Raw genomic sequence first — 26,185 nt, forward strand, 5'->3', positions numbered from 1 at the left:
CAAACACTAGCCATGTAAAATTGGGAACGGTTGACCAAACTGCTTCTTCACATTGTTCAGAATCAATGCAATACCTCCTAATGCTCATAGTGCTATTGGAAATGTTTAAAATGCAGAAAAAAGACTTATATTCACCTGACACTTTACATACACAAAGGAAAAACTGAAAACAGAACAGATTTTTCCAGGGGTCCAATTTTTAAGACCAGATTCCTGTAATGCCAAGGTGAATTATGATACAAGTTTGGAGTGAACCATACACTAATGAAAAAATAAACATGCACTGTTTTCTATCCCCTACAGACACACTGTTAGTATTTTTGCCCGATGGCAGTGGTGTGTGAAATCCACAGTACCCGAAGGGGTTAAATCAACATGTCAGCGTGGAGCACAGAGAAACAATTCAACAGTAACCTGCTCAGATTGTGAAACTGTCACTTCAGTTATGTTTAATGCAGGTTGGAAGAAAAAAAGAAGAAGCCCGGTGCACACTTACAGAATGGAAGGGCTCAAATTGAGCGGCTTTCTGACTGTACTCTCCTCGCTACACTGGGCCTTTATTAAATCTCATATCACAATCTCGGATCTGGCTGTAAGAAGACCTGCTGTAAGCCATTGTCAAAGGGGCACTTTTATGACTGTCAGGCAAAGCAGTTACAGCAAAATTCTTATTCTAAGCTGCCCTGCAAGCACATTCACATGCAGATTAGCAGAATATGAGTGTCCTGGTATGAATGTGTGGGAAGATTAGCAATGCATTACTAGGTATACTGAAAGCAGACAAAGATATTGGTAATGTGGGGACAAAGAAGAGCTTCAACAAACTGTTAATAAAATCCCTTTCTTCCTCTGTAATTTATTGGAGCACTAATCAAAATAATCATTGCGCAGTCTCTCTCCTACTGCGACAGCATGCTTCTGTGTGTTTGGTCTCTGCCGAAAAAGGAGCAATCACATTACTTTCTGGGTTTCTGAAAAAAAAAAAAAAATCAATACTGCACCGAGGTGACTTAGTGAATTATAAATATTGTATCTACAGTTGATATTGATCACTTTTTTTAGGCTTGGTGTGTTGGTGTGTGTGAAACTTCAGGGGTTTGGGGAGAAAATGCATCTTCATAATATGATGTTATTATCAAGAATTTGCTCCAGAACAATGTATGTGTGAAATTAATGTTTTTCAGCATACAGAATGCCATACCACAAATAGTTTTAGAATGGCATTATTCTGCTCTGTGAAGTGCAGATTTTAAATAGAGTAAATAGAAAGCACTATAGCATTGTACAAAGCAGTGGCAAAATAAATATACTAAAAACTGAATAGGAATGTTGATTTATAGATCAACAGAGAAATGCATTACTGGTTAAAACGCAATGTGAATATATGAAACAATGACTGAAAGAAAAGTTTACTGAGATCAACGTGTCCTTGTCTAAGACCTGTCACATGAGGGAGTATACTGCTCTAAAGGAGAGAGTTTCAGTATGTTTTTTCCAGTATTAGAGCCATTGTTATTTAAAAACACTTCACAAACCCAAACCGTTCTCTATAAAGACCGAAGCCACTGGCTGATTGGCTCTTAATCCCACTGTGTGAAGTCCTGGTTGTTGATGATTTTCACCCACAGTGTATTCTGTGCCGTGGTGGGAAGGGGGCTCACCGTGAGCTGCCACTTGGTGTTGAGGTCATCGTGGGGGGATGGGGGGCATAGGGAGGGGTCCTCTTCTTGGTGCGGAAGGAAGGAGAGTGGTGGTACAGGTGGGTGGGACACTCCACCGCCGTTGAACTGCTCCGTGTCCAGAGAGGGCAGCATGCTGGGGTCAACAGATGCCAGCACAGAGTCTGGGCGCTAAAACAACAGAGTATGATTATCTGTAGCATTTGTGGCATTAGTGCTATATAACAACAAAATCACAATTATAATGGTTTAAAAATAAGCTTTGGACGGCATGTCCCATATCATTAAAACACAATGGGGTAAGTTTACATAAAATCATCAGATACTTATAATAAATTAAAAAAAAAAAATCATATTGTTTTACTGAATCTGATAACCGATGAACAAGCATATTAGTGTGATCAATTATTTTTAACTTTGGAATAAAATACACCAGGCTATACATTTTCTGCCATGCTGCTATAATCACTACGAACATCCATTGCTTTTGATTCCTTTGTGGCCAGGACATACTCTGATGGAGGATAAATCCAGGCTCTGACATCGTCTCAGGTTCCAACTCCCTCTGTCTAAACAGGAGCTACTCACTGGAAATGATTTTACAGACTCCGAGCTAATCTCATTACGAACGGATACACTCTGCCTGGGCTAATCCAACAGTTCACCACAATTATGTTTCAGCCTCTTACAGAGACTTGACATAAGTACATTTAAAATATATTTCCGGGACTACATAAATTACTCATTCATTCAATTTCTTAAAGCATTACCCTTTGCCAGGTCTCCTTAAGCCCGCAGAGCCGCAGCTGCATGGACCGTTAATTTGTAATTATATAACAAATATATCTATTTTGATGGTATGCTTGCTCGTATTAGTGCTTGCTAGAGAAATACACAAAGGGAACAGTTGGTTGTGTATTGCAGACAAAGATTTGAACCTGAAAGGTCAACGGAAATACATATATGAGAAGCACACAAGTTACACTACATCAAGTTTAACATGTAGTGTGGGAAAGTCAGATTTTATAGCTCTCTTTAACCCATCACCTACTAAAGGCCTGGAAACATGACCATCGTGAGCAAATGAGAAAATAGGAATGAAGAGGATGCAACAACAACCAGTCGCATTGCAAAACTCATGACCTATAGCTGCTTCAGGAATTTTTCTTCAACTGCTAATATAAATATCAAAGTCTGAATCATTGCGTCCTGTTCTAAAAATATATGCATTTATTCAAGCAAATTTGTCAAGAAACATGTTAACGTAATTAATGAATACAACTAATCTATAATGAAGCCCTTCATCTTTTCATAGTTAAAATTCAAAACATGAAAATAAATATATTAACATGGAATGAATACATCATGCAGTCCAGCTGTTGAGGCAGTAGCCTGGTTAGTGGTTTATTATTGTTTGTAAGAAACAATTTCTTTACTCAATACTATTTAATTTATAACTGAGGGATTTACATTTCCCCAGCACAGAGAGATTCAATAATGATGTATAATTCAAAGCTAATGCCTTTAGGGTGAAATTGCTCTAGATTATAACTTTCCTTTTCTTCATATTTTTTTTTCTAGAAATATGCTTCAATGATACTTTGAATTTGTAAATACCTTAATTTTTGCTCAGACTCAGGTGGGTTTTGTTTAATGAAGCCCCTTAAAATCTAATTATAATAATTACACAAAACTAATATTCATGATTTTCATGAGATCTTGCAGGACCTCACTAAAGGTTTAAATATTAGACTACCTACCCCGCCCCCCAAAATGTCAATATATTCAATAATGTTTATATATACATTACTAGTATCGAGACTAGTAAATAAAAGGTCAGATCTACCAACACATGGACTGCTATGTTCAGGACAACAGGGTTTCTCATATTGCTACAGAAGACATTACTCCTGTCAGTGCTCTAAAGGATGTTGGAGAACATAACAGTTACATTTTGCCGTTTGGAATTTTGTGCATCCTCATCTTAGGAGGCTTTAACTGAGTTCATGAGCAATGAACAAGCTGACCCATAACATATCAAATTTGAGGATTATTTCCTTCCGTGCACAAAAAGAAATGAACAACTCCTACATGGTTGCAATCAATCAAGACCACATACAATAATGCCCTGAATTAACACTGAGAGGCAAAAGAAAAATGCATTACTGCTAACAACTAACAAAAAGCAACTGAAAAATAAGAATAGACACAGGAAGACCAAAAATGTGTCTGTCAGATAGCTTCTAGGTCTTGCCACGGAGAGAGACAATGCAGTTTTTGTTTTCCATAATAAGGATGTTTGCTCTCTAGCTGCTCATTCATTAACCTGGCATATGGAAGAAAATCAAATTAGTTTAGCTTGATTCTACACAAAAGAACAATCTATCTCTCCAAATTAGGGGCATGCAATGTCTGTGAGCAGCGAGTCCCCGTCTCTCAGTCGGCGCGTGCCTGGAAACGGAAAGCAGCGGTCAGTGGGGTAATGAGACGGGATGGAGTGTATGCTAAGCTATGCACAGTCACACAGCCGCTGCTCAGCATTCATTTGTACTGCAGTCCCCAGCCACCTGCCCCCTGCCACACAGATCCCCATGCAACAATTCACTCTGAGTAGCAGAACAGGAGAGGTCATATGCTACCCTACCCTGTCCTATACTATCTCCTCTATCTTTTCTTCTGTCTTTCTTTATCTTCCATTTAATTCATATTTTACTTAGATCTGTGCACACCTGCTTAGAGACCCATTAGAAAAACAATTACTTCAATATAGAATATAAAGTAAAACAAAATAAAATAAGGATGTAGCTAGTATTAACATGCTTCTAAAACCTAGACATATATCTGTATGTTTTTAAAATGAACAACTTCACACTATAAATGTTAATATATGCAAGCACAATGACCTTGACAGCTATTCCTGTGTCAACCCTACAGCAGGCAACTGTTGCCCCTTCTGATTGACTTTACTTGCAATCACTGTCCATGGTCCTGAAGAGAAACTAAAGCCTCTCAAAGACCTGGTTTATCTGCCATCTTTCACCCCATGCGCTTGACGGATGTCTGCTATGGAGGTGGCACGTGTACTTCATTCAATTAGCAAGGCTCTGAAGCCTCCTTTGGGACACAATGGCAGCAGAGAAGGCAGTGAGCTCTGTTTAACAAAGATGTGTGCCGCGGCTGTGTCCTGCTCCGCCCGGCTCATTACTCATCTCTGTGACTGCACAACCAGAGAGGGAGACCACAAAGGGAAGTCCACTCATTGCCCACACCCAGACTGAAGGCCACTGCTCGATCCAAAACACCAAAAGACTGCTCACACTTAGCTCTTTAAGATATTCGTTTTCATTTATTTTATGTTATTATCTGTTCATTACTTCGATAAGGATTTATCAGACAAATGTATATAATTATATTATTACAAAATGATTCCTCACATTTTATTTCAAAGTTATAGGGTCCCAATTCTTTCTTGCAAATCGTTTTGGATGAACTTTACATTGGCATCCATTTTCCAATTAATGACCTATTGAGGCGAACTACATCCATGCGTATTGCAAGCAAGGCAGAGGAATTCAAAACTCACATCAACCCAGTCTGATAGGAGTAAACAATAGACATCTGCAAAGCTCAGGCTGTGAACAACATCATAGGCACAACACTATCTCAGAGCCAACATCTGCACAGGCAGCTAACTCACAACCATGAAACCCTCTTTCTTGCTATCGCTAAGCCACGCATCCACCAATTGATAAGGCTTGTTTTGGAAATAATGCATATTGGACTTTTTTTTAAATGCAGACAGAAATGCAACTTCACTCTTCAAGTAATTACACCCTCCCCCCCCCTGCAGTTTTGAAACGCATGTTGAATGCATGAAACGCATGCATCACAGATACAAACCAGATATTTGTTTGTTTGTTGTGCAATGTGCAGTTTGAAATACAACTGAAGCTAATGGTTCATGTTTCACAAGTTCCCTGTATCATTGTGTAAAACAACTGTGAAATCTAATTACGGGAAATTATTTAAATAGTCTGTGAATATTAGAAGTTATCCATACCTGCAGTGATATATTTTATCATGGACAGGCATTTTAATGTGCTTTCCAAATAGGTTTAATCTGTTCCCCCAAAGAAGGCTTTACAGACTGGATGGCTAGAGAAGTTCAATATGTGATTAGTACAGTTTTCCCATAGTTAGGCTAGATGAATACAGGACATATATATATAAAAACATATATTATTTGGTCTACTTTAGTCAGATGTGTGTTCCATTAGTCCTGGCCTACCACTAGACAACAATGCAATTTGGTGTCTCTATCAAGCAATACATACATTGATATTGATCAAAGTTTAATTGAATTGCAGTTCAGTGACGTGCATCAGCGGACAAAGCTCAGTCCAACCTCAGAATAGCTGGAATAAGAACAATATTCCATCTTACACCAAAAAAGACAAAAGAACAGGGAATAGATAGGGAATATTAATAATTTTAAAGAGAAGAAAATATTAGCAAATATACATTGATGACTTCTATTCAGAGCTGTGGACATGCAATCCTCATAAAGATGTATTAAAGTGGGTTCAGTATTAAACATTAAGGAAGCATGACACAGTTGTAGATAGGGATTTTCACACTTCATTAGTCTGTAAATTAACATATACATACAGAGCACACATAATCAATTGTTTAAAGTCACCACACATTTAAACTGTAGCATTAATTTGACACTTCATATTTTAAAAATGCAAATGTTTTTTCCTTATTCAACAACTAATCATGTTTGTAATTGCGATTGATGGCATGATTGATCTCTGGCAGATGCAGCAGTGAAGAGGGCGGGCTGTAACTGTGTTTGTAATGTATGACTCTGGTCCTCTGGGACAGGTGTATGGAATTAGGTGGCTGTACTGAAAGAATTAGCTGCAGTGCAATACATTCAGTTGAGGTTATATTAATTAAATGCATTTTTGATTTCTGCAATGCCGGCATACATTCAATTAGAGTACATAAGGGACTATTACCTGCCACACTAAAGTAACAGAGACACACTAAAAGTGTGTAGTCTGTATTTTATAGAACTCAGCTATACCCATCTACAGAATCTATCCAACCAAAGTATGTGTGTGTGTACAATACACATGCATGCATGAATACAACCATAGCTACTGCTTATCTTAGTAATTCAACAGATGTCTTATTCTGAATGTACAGATGGATTGTGCAACACTCTCACAAAGAGAATAAGCATGCAGCCTACAGACACCCTCCAACCCCCTCCCCTCAATTGCACTGACAGTCACAGGAGCCAGAGAAATAATTACACTGCCTCCGTTTCAAACACCAGCCTGGCTTGCTTCTGTCTGTAAGTGTTCCAAAGAACGTTATTGCTCGGGCGCTGCAATAACACTCATCTAAATGAATTCCCCAGCACTTTACTGCATGGCTGGAAGTGCTAATTTATTTTGGCGACCAGCTGGAAAGAAAAACAAATTAATTCGGCACTTAAGTTCCCCCTCTTGTGAATAATGCATCACACCCCGCACCCCCTACCCCCCATCTCTAGCACCTTTTCCCACTTTCCCTCCCAGTTCATTTTCTCTCTCTCTCACCTCCCCTTTCTAGTATTATTATTATTATTATTATTATTATTATTAGTAGGCATGGTTTACACCTAATTTCTTTTATACATAATGTCTCATTGTAAACAGTGGGGTTAGTGTACTGGAAGGTCAAGGACTCAAAACTATATATGCAGTTTTCTTTCCAATACCCCTCCTTTTATGTATAAAAACCCTATAAACATCTCTGCATAGGAGGCATACATTTAATTTTCCACCCCTATATTTGACTTGGTCTCTTGCCCCATTTGCTTGGGATGATGGGTGTCCATCATGTCCCCTGTTGCCTTGATGAGACACTCTCTTCTCCTGGAGTGTTGCAATGCTTCAGATTTTGGTAGCGATCTTGAAATCTTCCTGATCTAATTAAAACCCTTGGAAGCCCCCTTCATGTGTTCAGTCTAGCAAATAATGTATTCCGTGAAATCATCATACATTTTAGTGAAGTAAAAACCACTAAACCATGAGGATAAGAGTTGTCCACCATGCTCTGTTTAGTGAAAAGACATTACCAATAGTTTTGAATCTTTTCAAGTTATGAAACCCTGGAACACAAAGGCTGCTCAATAGGGGTTTCTAATGCGAGCTCTTGTACAATCTGAGTCAACATCAGGCAACACCCTATTAACTTGCTTTTTTCTTCCACCACTTCCAGCTACCTCCACTCTGTAAGTCCCAACCCCCTCCCCCCTTTCCTGGTGCGTCAGTTAACTGCTTTACTCTCCTATGCCCCATTTAATCTTTGTCCTCTATTTCAGAATAATGACCCACGGCCAATTAATGTAAGTACAACCGGACCACCATTCAATCTCCAGTCTACCCCAGGCTGTGATAACAATATGAATATTAATTTGCATGTAATTTGCCATGTACTTCATGCAAATTAACAAAAGTATGTGAAAATGGGGTGTGTGGGGGGTTATACAATTGCTCTTTTATGTTGCCACTAATTATTGAAGTGTGTGCCAAATACCCCCCCCACACACACACCCTGAAAGAAAATCAATAATACAGTAAGGTCTAGTCCTGAATTAAGCATAAACCTTGGTCTCTTCTTTAAGAGATCTGAATCTAGACTCCCACACAGTGATAAAATACAGATTAGATCATATTTGATCAGTTATTACATTACTAATTCCAGTTTCATTAATAAGGGAAAATGTACCTCAGCCTGTTAAAGCTTACAAAGTAAATATACAGGCAAAACTCAGACTGAAAACTTTTTTTAAATACATTTTAACACATTACAATAACTATGCAGTCTTTCCTGTGAAGGAGGAGAAATCTTAGGAGCCCAGGACAGTAAAGAATATGTCATTTTGTTTAAATAAATAAATAAATAAATAAATAAAACTATGCATTTATTTTTAGAAAAATTACAACAAGCATAAATGCCCATTTTTGTATATTTTTAAATTTCAAATGTTTAACCGTAACACTTTACATAAAAGTGTCATTAATACAAGATTGCTAAATAGTTTATAAAACAGTTAGGAATCATTAATAATTCCATTGATAAATTGTCAATATACTTTTAAAATATATGATGTATCATTTTTAATAAAGATTTGAATCAAAATAGTGTTTTGGCAGATCCCAAATCACTATTCTGTTAAATAAAAAAAGAATGATAAATGATAAATCATATTTTATAAAGGTTTATTGATAATTTATCAATGGGATTATTAATGGTTCCTAACTATTTTATAAACTATTTAGCAATCATGTATTAATGACACCTTAATATAAAGGGTTACTGATATAACTTTAAGGGAATAACCATTAAAAACATTAATGTACACGACTAAAGTTTTGAACACCCCTGTTTTTCCAGTTTTTATTTAAATTTAAGCAGTTCAAGTCCAGTGAATAACCTGAAATGGTACAAAGGAAAGCGGTAACCTGCCAGAAGTTAAAAGTTTAGGTTACCAAAAACTGAAAAATAATGTACATTTCAGAATTATATACTGTGTTACTACACCCTCTTAAGCATTATTTGGCAGTGTTACCCACAGCTCCTGTGCATAGAAGTTACACTGTATTCCTACATTGTTTGAAAGCTTATTCTCTTGGCTACCAGCACTTTCAAACACATCAGATTAACAGTTTCCGTGTCGCTTGCTGTCATTCAGAGCCCGGAGGGTAAAAGCACAAGCTGCTTGGGGTGGGGGGGGTTGTTCTCATTCAGACGGTCACAGATCACTCAGTTTCGATCGGATTTCTTTGCAAATAGGCTTGTTTTGTTAAGAATTATTTGATGTTCTGTCAAACACAGAGAAGTTCAGATACAATTATGTAAAATCGTTGTGTATTAGTACACTGTAAACAGTTTTCCATCTTGACATTTTGAGCTCTCTACGGGTGTGTGTTGATTCTACAAAAAATTTGGATGGTCTTGGTTTGATCAGTAGCAGTCTGGTACCAGAATATGTCATAATTGTCAATATATTCTGAGATTTTGTATTTCTACTCAGACCAAGTATCCCCCCACCCCCCCATTTCAGAATGCGGAGGCGGGGGGCGTAAACACATTTTTCACATCAGAGAATGCTTTCATGGGATACCAAACACTTGGCAAAGAACACAACAGTGAAGAGTACACATGGGATTAAATAGAAGCACATGGATTGTGTGCCTGTTTAAGTGTACCAGAGGGGTTTGTCAGCTTAAGGGGTTAAATTTTGTTAAACAAAACAATTCCATGATTTATTTTTTATCTCCAATTGTTATTTGTTCTATGGTTTAATTTCAGAGTATGTTGAGACATTAAACTGCATAAATTGAGGTGTTCTATGTCTTAACTGGCATGAGGAAAATTAACATATTGCCGTAGTTAATCAGCTTAAGACAAGCTTAAAAAGTGTGAAGGTATCAATAATATTTCAGAACCTATTCCAGTACACAGCAGGAGAAGAAACCCATGAGTCTCTGCCAGGCCACATGTTTCAAGCTTACTTTCCTTGCATTTTTAATGGACTTTGATTTGATGTACAGTGCTGATTCCACATTAATTATAGCATTAAAGCTACTTTCAAAAATGAATTCTGTCTTTAATAGGAATGCAACCACAAATAAAATAGATCCTGGATTTGCAAGTAAACAAACAAATTCATCAATTCTCAATTCAGTTGAACAGAAAAAATAAATGTTTTCCCTAAATCTATGTTATGTGCTGTGCATTGCCTTAAGCCATTCTGTCTGAAATATACCTTCATTGGCTCAACAGACACATTGCACTAGTCTCAGGGAGGCAATCACTTTGTGATGCTGTAATTTATGCACAATGTTATAGTTTTATAGCTTTTCTATTAATCTGTGTGGATATGGTTTCTTGCTCACTTCTGGCACTCATAAAAGAGACAGTGAGGAGTGTAGCTGTGAGGCAAAGTGCTCTGGGAGGGGTCTATTAGTGGCGAGGAAGAGACGCACAGGGGAGAGACAGACAAGATAGAGATGGATGCCCCAACTCTGCCTGCTCTGGAGCTCGTAAACCAGTTACTGTCCCACCGAGCCCATAAAGATAGCTGCATTAAGATAATAATGTTGTATAGTAATTATTAAAGAGCAATAAAGTACATTTAGTACCCTCTCCAGGCTACTGGCTTACAGACTAGTCATTTTTTAGTTGCTGAAGAGGACAGTGGGGGTTTATCATTTATCCTGGGATGTTGTGTACAGACTGTGGCAGTGGGAAAAGAGGAGAAGGGAGATAAAGAGTACAGTAGGATAATGTGCTGGTCTTTTTAGGCTGTTAGTGCTAGAGGCCTGGGCTCAAGCTCAGAGTACAGAGGTTCACAAAACATGCCTGGGTCACTGCTTGACGCAGGTGAGACCCTCTAAAGAACAGCAGAGGAGAACAATGAACAAGACAGAAAACAAATCAATGCCAGAGAGGAATAGACTGCTTATGCTGACACTGCTTTTTTAAGGGTGAATATCACTGACAATCCAGTGGGTCACTGGAAAAGCAAAACCTGATTGAACTTAATATCTAGGTAATGTAAAATATACTAAATACTTCTTACCTTATTGCCTCCTTTATTTAATCTTTTCATTGCCAAATTGAATTAACAATGTATATTTTTTACCATTTGATAAGTCATGCAGATTTACTCTGTTTTGTGCAGCTCTGGGATCAATACAGAGCAAACGTGTCTGTTCACAGCCCACTGTGACAATTCCTGAAATCTTTGTGGACCACACAACCGAAAGTATAATGTAATAAATCACATTAAGGGCCTTGAATCACTTAATATAACCACAGGGGTAAGAATAAGGTAGAATGACAGTGTAACACTATATAACAAAAACAACACATGAAACTGGAGTATAGGCTTTTTACAAATTTCATCAGCTGAATGCCAAAGCTGAGGTAGCTCCGCCTCTGTCTTTGTTTACACTGCATTCTTGCCTGTGGTTCAGTATGAAATAAATGACCTATTATTTTCTAGTTGTTTCCGCAGGCCTCAGTGAAGTAATAGGAATCTTGTGTAGATGGAAGAATTCCAGTGGGGAGCTGGAACTCCCTTTCAATGAATATATATGCTATCAACACAGACTCAGAGCTTAGCCTCCTCCGGCACTGTCTGGGCAGCTGTACTGACTGGACTGAAACAAGGCGAGCATGAGGTCCAGTGCAAAACCTGAGCACTGCAGTGCTGTTACTAAAAACAGGCCCAACACAGGAACCCCTGCACATTACCTGCAAGCTAACGAGCTGCAATAAGTCGTAGGTCTTTAAGCAACAGGGTGACGAGCACACGTTGGGACGCATTCACAACCAAACAAAACTCCTTCGTGTTTTTCATTCCAACAGACAAATTAGTTACCTAATTAAATTGTTTGCTCGATCTGACCAGCTGAACACACTATCTCGAGTCTTAAACCTATGAGAATTTAGAGACGCCTACAAGAGCGACTGCATGGCGGCCCTCCAAGACTGGATCTGTGCCCTGTGGGTCTCCTGAATAAAAGTCTTGTAACAAATGGAAAAATAAATCGATACATATATAAACATCAACACTGAACATGAAAAAGCTGCAACACATTAAACTAGTCTGGAAAGTGGGACTGAGTGCTACCATTAATATTACTAGATATACAACAATGCAAGAAGTCATCTCCAAAGAGCTGTGCAGTGATTGGTGGAGAATAAGCTTAGACACTCACCTCTGAGCCAATGAGGCGAAGAATAACTCCCACATTGGGCTCTGTGTCTACAGTGGTTTGAAGCGTGCTGCCCTGGGTAAGAATGGTACATAATGTTAGTACATCCTGCATTAGTAAGAAAAATGTGCACTTGTTCAAAAGCATTTTTATCTTCACATCCATATAGTCTTGCAGGAACTCAGTGATGAATTGACATGGGCAGAAACATTGTTTTCAGACCTGGAGTGAAAGTCTAATATAAAGACACTTCCAGGCAACTATTGTTGGGATAATGAACAGTGTTAATGAAACTAAAGTATGATTGATGCTAGACATTAAGTAAAATAGGTCCTATATGCATTGGTATAAAATTTTGTTAATTTTTCTGCCCACTGAATGCGTAACCAGGAGATTATTTAATATGATTTGTCTCAACTTTTTGAAGTTGACGGTGGTTTCATAACAAGACGTTATTGCTTGTTGGTCTAGTTTGCTTAATTCAGCCCTGGTGAATTAGAACAAATGAAGGTATGTGAACAAGACTTGGCATCTCTGGAATAACAAGGATTACCTCTGACAGCAAAACAATACAAACACTGTGCAGGAATAAATTAGCTATATACATTACATCACCACCACAGGGGGAAATGCAATTAATTTTAATTTCATGAATCATGTGATATTTAAAAAATATATATATTTAATCTTGTTTTCAAGAACAAAAAGCAAATAGGCATAAACAAATTCTTCAATCTTGAGTCAGCAGAGAACCTCACCTGCAGAATTCTGATTATACGGATATATATTGTAATGGGTACATGCCCGTAGACGGGGGGGTTCGGGTAATTCGAAAGACCGCCCTCTCACTGCCAAAGATCCAGAATTTAAGTCCGTTTTTTGTATTCATTAATATCATCCTTTACAGGAGTATTACATGCGCAGCAACTGACGTTATGCACTCATAGCAAAATCTGTGAGGCCAACGACATCCAGCTGGATAGTGAGTATGGGGTGAAAAGAGCAGGAGAGACAGCAGGCAGCAGCGTCATTGTCGCAGAATATTGAACATATGTTCAAAAAGACTGCCAAACAGGGTAAGGTTGTTATATTTAATACCTAACCTAACAGTCGAGATAGCTAACGCTAGCTATGTGCTAGCTAAGAGTCGTCAACCCCACAGGAGCAGAATGTTGCTAATGTTTTCACTCATGTGTGTCTGTGTCTGTCAGGATTACGCAAAAACTACAAGACCGATTTTCACAAAACTCAGTGGAGGGGTGTAGCACGGGTCAAGGAAGAACACAGTAAATTCTGACCATTATTCGTCCAGTGGAACTAGCTAGCTGGGGTACCACAAATCTGTCTCAATGGTAACTACTTGGAAATTTCCAGGGAGGATAAAATAAATTGAAACCTGGACAATAGTGAAATAGTTCCCCTAAACATTTAACCTGATTCAACTTCCAGATGTCTTTTCAGCAGCGGTTTATGCTGGAAAAGGCCAATACCAGAAACAGCATTGGTGAATCATGTGGAACAAACACAATTTCAATTAGTAAGAAATGGAGCAATGGGGAAATACAGAGTATATATATGACTTTGTTCTGCTGTAGATGAAAAACAGGACTAAAATACAGTATGTATCTGTTCAACTGCTAAAAAGATGAACAAGGCTGCAACAGCCCGGTGGACTGAAGCCTCTCTCTCACCTGCAGGGGCACCTTCTCCACCTTCACTCCCCTTTGACCTCTCTCTTCCATCAGCCTCCTGTACAGAGCCTGGTCCAGGGGCAGGGCAGAGAAGCCCAGGGGGCTGCGGATGTGCCAGCTCACAGTGTTCATCACTGCAAACACACAGCAAAAAGCTCACTGGATGGAATAGCCTGCTCTGGGGTGAGATATTAAAGTGTTTACCCTGGTCCTTTTCACAGATGTAATATGGTACTAGCTAGTAGTATAGAAGCAGAGAGGACATACTGTCAAAATGAGTTACCAATTATGCCTGTGTGTACACCTGGTCTGTGGAGCTGCAATAAAGTACAATTTATTAGCTTATGGGCTGGTTTCAGAGACATAGATTAGCTCTAGACTGTCCAATGTTATTTTAGGTGGAGTATTCCAAGTGTTAATCGAGGTCTGTGAATTCAGTTGGCTATGTATGTTATGTATCTTACATTCAAAAGCAATTTTTGTACACTATTTCTATTTAAAGTGCTGTGTATGCACTGCAGGTTAAAAACCCCTTTGCTTTCCCAGTATCTGCTTTGCTGGTCCTTAAAAAGCATGCAGGTTCATGTGTCTGTAATGGTTATCAGTCATTATCATGCGTATGGGCTGACCTGGAGTAATGGGTATTAGTATTGAAAGTGTTCAATCAGACTGTCAATGTTGGGTATATTCAATGTGATTGGTTGAGAGCTGACCTGTAGTGATGGGGTAGTACTCCAGCACCAGCGCAGCCCCCCCGGTGAAGATAGTGGCACAGTCCCTACCGTGGAACAGGAAGCTGTGGTTCCAGGTGGGTTGCTCATCAGGAAACCCTGCGGGGGACACCTGGAGAAGAGAGGGGCCCCATTTACCTCACTCCTACTCAACAACACTTGACATTGTAAAGGCTTGTACCTCAAACAACTGTGGTGACAATACATCACTTATTTTAAACATCTGACTGCCTGCTCATACCTGGGGTTATGTGCAATAGCAGGAACTAGATCTGCCTTTTTTATTCTTTACCTATTTGCCTGGTTGTCGTAGGTGACTTATTTCTGTCAGATACATCACTTTTCATTAAACAGAGCTACCAGAAGAGAATGGCAAAGACCCACCCTGCCTTGTGCAGTTTTACTGATAAGATTAAGGCTCTCCTGCTTTATTTCCTGTACAACTAAATAAAATCAGCGCTGCCCGGCTCAGCTCTCAGTACGCAGTGATAAGCTGTGCCCAAGGAGTGAGTATACCCAGCGCCTGGCCTGAGGCCTGGCAAGGTTGGTGGAGGAAGGCAGATGGCCCCGGTGCCACATGCCTGATCACACAGAAGGGGGGGTGATTAAGCTGTGCACGCTGGCAGTTTGCTCTAATGTAGGAGTTCTGCAATGGCCTGAGAAGGGTACTGAGGAGCTGAGATCGCTCTTTTGTGGTCATAATCCTGAAGCAGTCAGATGCTGAAATGTTGGTCACTGGATTAAAGTTGAGTTTACAGACAACAAAAATACATATATAAGAATTAACACTTTACTGGCCACTAGATTGGTTGGTATAAGACACTTTTGCCACAAGGTACCTACAATTTGTGTGGCAGAATATACACTGCAGTATATTTACTTCTATATATATTTACAACTTTTATACTGGAATCTTATCAATTTGTTTGTTTTTCTGACACCTACTTCCGCAGTTAAAGGGTTAGTATGCACTTTAAAATAAAAACAACTAGTTCACATTAACTAGCCGAGATGGTATCCACTCCCTGAACCCAGCACAAGGGGCATGAGCAGCTATCTCTACTCAGTTTATTAGAATAAAAGATCAGAGGGGCATTTCCTGTTTTCATTTTTTCTCCACCAACTAAAACCTTTACTGCTCAAAATGTTGTCTAAAATGCAGGACGTTATTTTCCCAAATGACTGTAATTTAAAGACACAAAATATTTAGATTGTTTTAAAAGCATATTTCTCTAAAGCAAATAATTATAACACACATGGCTTATGCATCTTAAGTATGGAAATAAATACAGCTGTGTTTCAGGTTGCAGATTTGTCAAATCCACCCAGTCACTCATGAAATATTTCTAATTACTTTGGATCATTTCAAACCTGAGAACACCCCGGTCTGTTAGAAATAATTTGCAGTCCTTTCCATATTAATATGGGACAGATTGCCATGGAAATTACAGAAGTGTGATTTGCACGCTCTCATGAAGAGCATTCTCCCCCAGGACTCCTCATCCATAAATGTCATTGGGACAGGCTACCCTGCACACACAAAGGTCAATAGTGACACCACCTAGTCAAGTCCTTATTGATTCCCAATCCACTGCTGTTAGATAGGGTAATTACACCGCAATGTGACATTTTAATGATCTAAATATATGCAGATTTGTTCAAAGTATTGCCGATAGGAATGAAACTTCGATCAAAGGTCAATGATTCTCCAATTACCAATGTTTCTGACCACCTGAACCTTATATAAACAAACACAAAACTAAAATATTCAAACTGACTATAAAATTCAGTTTACGATGATTAAAAAACATAGATAAATGAAAACAATTCTGATTACATGGTCACCAAGAAAAAACATTAACAACAAAACAAGCTTTGAGACATATAACCATGTGGTTCTGGGACTGAATTGAAAACTCACATATAGGTAATAGAGACACTAAGCACAGGGCTGTGTGCTTTCTTTAGTGGCCAAACAGCATGACCGGACAAGAGTAGCTTCTTTGGCCAGCAAAACCATAAGATCCCATATTAGTGGCATATAAAGGGGATATTGGGGTAAACAAACAATTTATGATCAGAAATGACTGTCAAGCGGTCAAACAAAAAGCCTGCAAAAAACTAAACCCACCTATACATAAAAAACAACATTTAAAATCTTGCAAATATCCTGCACATACATATCCTGAATGATTTTAGGCCTATATTCTGTTGGATTCCCTTTTTTTTTTATAATTATACAGGATTTTATTTGTGTTCAGGAATTCTGTTTAAATGCTGTGTTTTTTGCTACATCATTGTAAGAATATGGGGGAGGGGGAATCATAGCATCCTCAAAATCTGGGACCACTCAGAGGATCACAATCAAATGTGGAGGTTCTCTGTGTACAATGACCTTCCCCTGCATACGGGAGGCCCATTCAGAAGAGGCCAGTTGATCCGAGTGCATCCGCTTGGCCGAGCACAGATGGAGTTCCTCTGAGTGAGTGCAAAACGCCTGGGCCCGTGCTCTCACGTGAGCGCTCACACTGATTCACACAGACAGACTGTCATAATAATAGCTTGTGCCAAGCTCCACATCCTGAGAGGTGGGGGTTACTGCCTTGCTGATAGTGGGGGTTATACAAGAAGAAAAACTGTTCACACGCAAGAAACATGCACACACCCACGTAGGCCGACATACTGCTACAAATGCTCTCGCACGCCCATTTTCTCTGCCACATGATTATGAACGCACACCGACAGCCGAGTGACACAGAGAAAAGTATTGCAATGTGACTACATCGTTTCTGTACACTTTGGTTAATGTTTGTAAATAAAAATCTTAAATGGAAGGCATTTTAAAAAGATATTCACCTTTACACCCTTTACATATTCATTTTAAAAAACAAAATTTGTATTCCATTTATAATGCCTGCATAAGGTCCTACTTTAAAGAGAAATACTGTACTCAAAATCCAGAGATGTCTCTACCCTGAAATAAGAATGAACTGGGAAAAAAAGTCTATCTTTAATCACAATGGAAACAAAAACACTAGAGAATGCTGGGCTGATCTATAAATGTAAGAGTTTAAATAAATAATGATTTAGTATTTTGTAGCAGTGCGACTTAGTAAATGTGTATCTACATTTTTATGAAGCAGGATAAAAAGGCAGCCACAGTGCTTTACACAATTTCATTTGAAAGATACACATACAAATACTAACAGACAGATATAAAGGCAGACAGAAGCATTTTAGCAGACTGATCAATATAGGCAGTGCAAGTCTCTGTGGGGCTCCCTTAGCACTGAGAGAAGAGAAAGATGACATATTTCCATTAAACACAGCGGACCTGGGGAAACTGCCATCATGTGCCTCCTAAAAGCTACATGAGGAGAGAGTGTGGACCGAGGCAGACAGAGGTGGGGGGTGAGAGTGGAGAGCAGTGTGGCAGGAGGGAGAGGAGGACAGGCGGCCCAGGCAGGGGATTACACAACACTGCGCAAATGACTCACAGCCTGGACTCGTAACTCTTGCCTCCTGACACCTTGTTTGGCTCTTCACATAATCATTATAAAATACAATTTAAAAACATAACAGAATATCATTATATATATATATATATATATATATATATATATATATATATATATATATATATATATATATAAAGATATAATTTTGTTTGTTGAATAAAAAACTTGTCTTTATTAATAATTAGGGGGATTTATTATCACCACAAGCGTATAGCAATACTGGAGTCAAACAATTGTTGGGTCAGCTTCACTCCTCTAGGGCGCCTTGCAAATCAATCCCCCGACAAGTCCCACTATATAACCCCACCTATGTGCGACTACCGTGCAGGTCTAACCTCCCTGCCGGTCATTCACCAATCCCCACACATCCATCCTACGTGATCGCCCACAACCACCAATAAAGTCAATACATAAATGTATGATAGGGTCTTTATTTAACAGGGACCCTCCCTCAATTACATGTAAGGTGCCCTTGTATTCCTACACCGATATGTAAGAGGAACTAATCATGTATGGTTTGCCCTATAACACTGCACAAAGCACTAGACAAGGGGGTGTACCCACCTGGCACACTACAATATATTGATATTTTTTGTTATAGTGTTCATAGGAGTTTTATATGATGTCCTTGTGTTAGGATTGTTGAGTGCATATTGAATGTGTTGTGTGTGTTGATACTATTATAAAGCAGTCTTAGTCTAGGGCACCATTAGACACATACAACAATCTCAGTGAGCTGTTCCTATACAGATAAATGTGTCGACAGGGGTACAGACATCAGGAGAAGGCCGTGGTGTGCCCTGCCGATTTAGACTGTGTTTCTTGGTGAGGCATGGGACTCACCTGGGGGTGGCCCTTGGCAGATACACGCGGCACATCGAAGGATGAGGGCTGAGGCTGAGGGAATGAGACGGAGGTGATGGCGATGCCTGCCGCTCGAGGAGTCCGCAGCAGCATGGTGTCTCTGGAAGAACAACCCTGATCTTGATTGTGTGCTTGGTTTCTTTGCACGTTCACTACGCCATTTAGGTTTAAACAAAGTCGCACCAAATACACAGGTACTTTATAAAATCCTTATAGTACCCTCATGCCAGCTGGCCCAACCTGGTCCGGGAGTGCAATTATCCTGTATTTTTGAATAATCAATTTTTAAAGACATCGTTTCATTTTCTACACTTGAACAGGTAATTAAGGAATTTATAGATAATTTGGGACAAAAACAGGCACACTTCTTTTCAAAACCACATCTGTCAAATCCATCTTGTATAAAACAGGTTAAAACATGCATATTTGTTACTAGATTTTGTAAACTGATGATTCAGAGTTACCTAAAATAATTTTTAGACTCGGGTCCAAAGGGTCAAAATAGGAAAAGCCTTGCATGGTTCACAATCCCTGAACACTACAAGGGTGAGATGCAATTTCCAGAAAAGCAGAAGATGTTAATGAAACCATGACAGTGCCTCCCCACCAGCCGTCCAGTAGATTAAATTGAAGACAGGAAACCTATCTCAAAAGTAAATAAATAAAACATTACAGTTGCATACGAACATGTGAATGGCGCCTTAGCAACAGTCCTGCTATTATTAGAAACGGGAATCACATCACACAGAAAATAATGGAGACGGACAGGCTGATTACTCCCTGACCCCACGTGTCAATCATCCAGAGGAAACCTATGACAGAAGGTACTCAACATCATCCTCAGTGGCTGAAGAGCTCTCAGAAGCACAGGCCCTTAGTGGACCTGGGTTTCTGACCCACACTGAGACTGGAGAGACTCCAGCAGGGTACAGACTGTTCACAGCTTCACTGCCGAACTGTGCGCTCAATGGAATCTTCCACGTCAGTATGGTACAGTATGGAACAACCCCATTTCTGAAATTTAAATGAATACCCAACCAGATCCATTGCTGTCCAGACAAAACGCGAGAACAAGATTTGAAGGAGAAATACAATTATTTTCCTACAACAATAACAACAGTTGTTTTTCCAGAAACATTACTAGACAGCAACATTTTATTGTTTACTAGGATTCCTTGGGAGTAAATTATTTTCATTGCTCAGAAGTCGTATTATGCTTTGGTTCACGAGAATGAATTCTGCAGTTAAACAGGGGGACAGCTACTTCCCTGAGTGCTCCCCATTTATTTAAACTGTCTCAGTTCAAATGCAGCTTGTAAATGTCCAAAGTGGAAGTGGCTGAGGTTAGACCAGCTAGCAGGAGCCCATAAATATAATAGATGTACCTTGAAGTGCTAAAGCAAAAAGGCCACATGTAAACTACAGCTCAGGCCAGGGGCATGTTAATGGAAACAACAGCCTTGTACATGTCCTTCATTTGCTACTTCAAAATGCTTAATTTCTTCTTTCCTGTGAGCTTGTGGAAGATGGGATTTTGAATAAATGGAAAAGTGAACCAAAGAGATAAGAGTGCCACCTGACTTTCTGACATAAGATCCTGGATAGAGGGTCATTCACCGAGCAGGTGTGAAACCTGCTCATGTGGAAAGTGAGCGATGACATGACACCTCTGCTTAAAGGAGAAACATTGCCAAAGCACTTAAAAACGATTAAAAATAAGAAAAACAAATAAAGCACAGCAAAAACAGCAAAACCCTTTTGGAAGTTCCATCTGCTTCACGGATGCTTTTAAATCTCCCTTAAAATGCCATGAACGGTTGATCAAATATGGTTGTGTGCTTCAGTGCACCCAGCCTCGCACTCCCCTGGCGGATAAAAGCTTTTAAAAGCTATTATTAGTGTTCTGATTAACAGCCCGCTATCTAATAAAGGGCAAAACTCTCCATTATTTTTCTAAAATGATGTCAGGGACCAAGGCGTGCATTAACCCCCCTGGGCAAGTGTACATGTGCACTTCTGACACGGACCTCCGAGGTTCACGCCTACAAAACTACAACAGCGGGGCATTCACTTGCCTTCCCATAACTCTGCCCAAGGGGGATGGGGGAAGACACAGATGATAAACACTTCAGATTTTCAGGCTGAAGCATTACCATTCACGAGCAGCAATCCATCACCCTTGTTGATTCAGCCTCAGATGCATGATCACTGGCAATATGCACTTCACAAGCACTTACTTGTATGACTCATAATCGGGGACAATTCGGGCCACAGCAAGCAGCGGCCCAACGGGCTCCTTCAGTGGCTTCTCCATGGACTGCAACAGCACCTGAAACACAGAACTCGGATGAACTCGGATGAACACGAGGGGAGGGGTGATCACCAATCCCAGAAGCCCCCTGGTTCTGCAGTCACAGCACGCATCCCCCTCCTCGGCAAAAATGCAGCATCACACGCAGGTGGTTAAAGTAATTTGCTATTCAATACCTCCTAGCATTAAGGAGATCAATAAAAGAATTCACAGTTAATAGGAAATTGTAAGCAGGCATGATTTAGTTAGTATGGTTTATCTTATTGTGAAGGTAACGTGAAACAGGAAGATGTAATTTTTTGGACTTATTAGTATTTTTGTTTACATGAATGGAAAATGCCATTAAATTTTACAGGCATGAAAGATTAATTGAGCACCTGGTAATTTCTGGAGGGGGGCATGTTTTGAATTCAGCTCAAAAGCGAGGAGAGGATCGAGGTCTCCAGGGCTCAGTGTACATGGGTGTATTTTCTGATTCACAGCCCTTCCTACGTTGTTACAGGTGCTCAGGAAATACCTCAAACCCTGTGAAAGAGAAGCGGGGCTGCCGGGGAAGTGTGCTGAGTTTACGGACCAGTGTGGCGTACAGCCTCACCCCAGAGGGAACACTTCTGTGGGCCTGGAGAGGAAGACAGAGCACAGCAGCTGCAGTCCCACTATAACTCCAATACAGTTGGCTTGTAAGCAGTACATTCTCACATCCCCAAAAAGTGACCAGTTCCCTTATCAACTTAAAAAAAAACATCCATTGAGTGGAAAGAAAAAACAAGAAAAAAAACATTAATTGTAGCATGCCCCTGCTAATGCTATACTTGATCCACTAAAACATACACAGCTTATTTTCAGAAGCCATGAAAATCTTATTCAGAGAAAAAATAAAAGTGAGCTTATTTTCACCCATTATTAAAGACAAGAGAAATATGGAAAAGGTTTAAGGTTTCTTGAAATTAATTGAGATTTAAAAACACATTGGTGAAGAGGTAATTTATAAAACTTTGTGCTGTGGCTACACCTATGGCTTGTCACTGTCTACATGAGGTTGGACACTCACTCGGAATTGCTATATGATGCGTTACATCTCACTTTAGTACTATTCAACCTCGCACATACACACAAAAACCAATGCATTTCGACCTGGACATCCATCACAGAGGCGAAGGAGGCAGCCAGCTGTGGAAGTCTAACCGGAATGGAAAACGAGCAGTGATTATTGCACAGCACTCTCTGGAGTGCACTCCATAAAAATAACACACTGCCAATCAATATTTATAGAGGGCATAAACAACAACAACCCAGTAAACCATAGGGCAGGATGCTGGGGCTCATTCATCAACACCAGTGCACACAATGAATGTACTCTTCACCTATCTTGGCTTATCTGTAGGAAACCTAGTTATGTGAAGTCAGTACTATTCTTTAATTTCCCCTTCCGATGTACAGCTTACTGCTTTGTTCGCTGAGGTTTACTTTGTCCATGACCACCCTATTATCTATATTTTGATACCAAGCATACAAAATGTGCCAAGTGAAATTTGTACAGTAAGGGGATTTTAGAGCTCTGAAAGCATTTTGAAGGTAATTAGTACTGGCTGCAACAAAAGATTAAATGATGAAGAGAAAAATAATCAAAACAGTGCTGAAAAAAGTCTCCTGCTGGTCGTCTTACAGGAAACAAACACCGGAGTGGAGAAGCAGACGATGAATCATTTATACGGACAGTCTTGAAGAGCAGGAGAGACCTGAAAGGGAGTGTGGGAGTGTAGCCATGTGTGAACTCACACCACACAGAGAAGAGAGACCCGCCAGGCTGAGGACATGCATTCTGCTCTGAACTGATCTTCTGCATTATGATTTTCTAAATTATTATTTTGTGTTGAACACTGTTAGATTTATTTGTTTCATTTTTATGCTTTGCTAAGTAGAAGACATGCTATTGCTTAATTAAACCTAATTTAGGGGTATGCCTGGGATCTCAATATAAAACTTTGCAGAATTGTTTAAGGCCTGCATCTCCCATCTACTGATCTGTTCATTTTTCAAGTTTGTCTTTTGGGGTTTTCTCATTCATGTTCAACTGAATTTGGACGATTGCATCTGTCTTTTTGTGGATTGAGTTTAAGGGGAACTAAACACAGAACTGGAGAAGCAGTGAATGAATGAATTTGAAGTATTCCCCTTGCTTACTACTGATAGTTGCACCTTTACTTCAACATTTTTAAAAAGTAAAATTTATGAAAGCGCATCATTAAAATACTTTCTGTGGTTTCCCATTTGTCAGAATCAGTTCTAGTCCTCAGGCAAGCAAGCTGAACTGACTTCAACATCTGCAATTGATCTCATTATGTTGATTGACACTACTGAAATAACAAAACACTGTCGAGCCACCCACTCACTTGCTGATATGAGGAATTTACACTAAACGCCAAAGTGCCTGAGATGTGTTCTACAAACAGTGCAGGCTTTCAAAGAAACAAAAAACACATAACCAAAAAAAAGGAAAGACAATAATGACAACAACAAAATGAATGAAGAAAAAATTGTACACTACAGAGCAATTTTATAATGCATAGAGGGGCTACATTTTGAACAATTAGGGAATAAACCAAATCTATAAATAAAAACTGACACTGGAAAGTAATGAAGTAAAGAGAGGGCAGAATATCTGCATAATTGTGTCAATTTCGCAACATCAAATGGAATGATATATCTATATCTATCTATCTATATACGGAATAATTGTACTTTTACCTTCTGGCTCAAGTGCATTTTTGTCAGTAGTTTCACAAGAATAAAACATTGCTTTATATATACTGTTTTATTCTTGTGAAACTATTGACAAAAATGCACTTGAGCCAGAAGGTAAAAGTACAATTATTTTGGTCCAAGCCATCAAAATCGATATTTTGACAGTGACTTCTAGTCTGTCAGTCTGTTGTGTGCATTGCTGATATCTTCTCCTATGGAAAGAAGGATAGCTGGAGATACGTACCAACTCTTTAGGTCTCCAAAAATAATTGTTTGGTCAAAACAGGACAGCTATGAATTGTGCAGTCTTTTTTGTCCAGCAGTTCAGAGCTGTATCTTTCAGGTCTTTGGCAAAACATTTATTGTGTTTGGTGGCCCATTATATTAAAGTTCATTTTAACCTTGAAGAAAAGCTTTGGATTTTATTTTGAAGAAATCCCACCACATACACAAATTATACTGTAGTCAAGAAAATTGCCAGCTGCACATTGTTTCAACTGCAGTGTACTCTGACATGCTCCTCCCAGGAACTTGCAGTGTATTCCGAGTATTGCAATCTCACCAAAGGGAGAAAAGAAAACATTGGTTATTCATGACTTGTGCGCCACACCAAAAATGCTCTTTGATGAATTTGGCCTGTGGCTATTCCTGCGCTTCATACTGCAAATGTTCAATACTACAGCCGGAGCTCCTTGGTATTCCCCCCTGTTCCAAAGCTCAGGGACAATGTGCTTTTCAGAAATCATAGACTGATTTTGTAAAGTACGACGCTTTGTTATTTTGCCCTCCTTAAAGACTTAAGAAGTGTTTTAGGTGGTGTGTGGCCTGGCATGAACGTACAGCTTTATAGCCTAGTTAATAATGGTGGCTGAGGCAGAAGTGTTCTGTGTATTGCTTTGAACCGCTTTTTGTCATCTAAAAGATATACTCCGTAAGTTTCTATGGCTGTTTGAGCTTCCTTTATTCTAATGGGGACTATTCATTTTCTTCAGATACACAATATTGACCCCTTTGATACCACAGAGCAAGGAACATGATGCTGTTGTGTGTGAAATCTAATTTTAATAATGGACGTTCCTCTTTGTAATGGATGTCTGACAGAGGCCTATGGAGGACAAGACTTGAGCAGGAACAGCCCTTGGAGACGAGAGTAGCAGGGCAAGCACTCACCTGGACCAGCTCCATGTGGTAGTGATGAAAAGGTTTAAGATGCCACACTGGAACCTGGAAGTAGGCCAGCAGCTCCTTGCTTCGACCGTCTGCAACACTGAGGACCACCACTGACAGGCCATGGACAGAAACAGGAGAAAACAAAAGGGAAGCCATTATTATTTTTTTTGGCTAACAATTTATAACACCTGACGGATTCCAAATGTTAGTTCGCAGCATAAAGCCCTAAAAAGTTTAATGTGTTGAACAAGGCTCACTATGTACGTGGTCTATATTACAGTGACGTCACTCCCCAGGACTAAGGATGAAACCCCCCACATTGGGGGACCAGTCTTTTGGCATAACACTGTTGCTCATTTTGAGCTGCACAGAAATACCTTCTGCAACTCAATCATTACTAATTATAATGGAATTCTATTTTTTTTTTTTATCTACCATTAGACATTCAAAAACAGACTTGTTAAGATAATTTGAGTAGAATCAGTCTCATCGTTGCAGGTAATCAAACCCTTTCTAATATGAATTAAAATATTCTTCTCTTCAGTCATACATAATTAACTAGAGGCTGTTAAATTCAAATTGCCATTATATTGCATACATTAAACACATTCACAACAAGCACAGCAAATCTGCAACATCCACTTCAAGAAATTAACATAATTATGAGTGTTAATCGAAAATGCTGTGTA

At 39.3% G+C, this 26,185-nt stretch overlaps 1 protein-coding gene across 1 annotated transcript in view; it reads right to left on the bottom strand.

Annotated features, from left to right (window-relative positions):
* The window catches only part of ccdc33 (coiled-coil domain containing 33), a 94,870-nt gene that overhangs the window by 22,221 nt on the left and 46,464 nt on the right, over positions 1–26,185 (bottom strand). The window contains exons 6-13 of the mRNA XM_066701770.1: positions 25,497–25,606; positions 22,099–22,200; positions 21,508–21,599; positions 19,250–19,370; positions 14,871–15,000; positions 14,158–14,291; positions 12,470–12,541; positions 1,662–1,850 (exon numbers count right to left, since the gene is read on the bottom strand). Coding sequence (XP_066557867.1) covers positions 1,662–1,850; positions 12,470–12,541; positions 14,158–14,291; positions 14,871–15,000; positions 19,250–19,370; positions 21,508–21,599; positions 22,099–22,200; positions 25,497–25,606 — 950 coding nt within the window. The remainder of the gene's footprint in view (positions 1–1,661; positions 1,851–12,469; positions 12,542–14,157; positions 14,292–14,870; positions 15,001–19,249; positions 19,371–21,507; positions 21,600–22,098; positions 22,201–25,496; positions 25,607–26,185) is intronic.

Source organism: Amia ocellicauda, chromosome 4, assembly GCF_036373705.1.
Source record: "Amia ocellicauda isolate fAmiCal2 chromosome 4, fAmiCal2.hap1, whole genome shotgun sequence".
NCBI classification, from domain to species: Eukaryota; Metazoa; Chordata; class Actinopteri; order Amiiformes; family Amiidae; genus Amia; species Amia ocellicauda.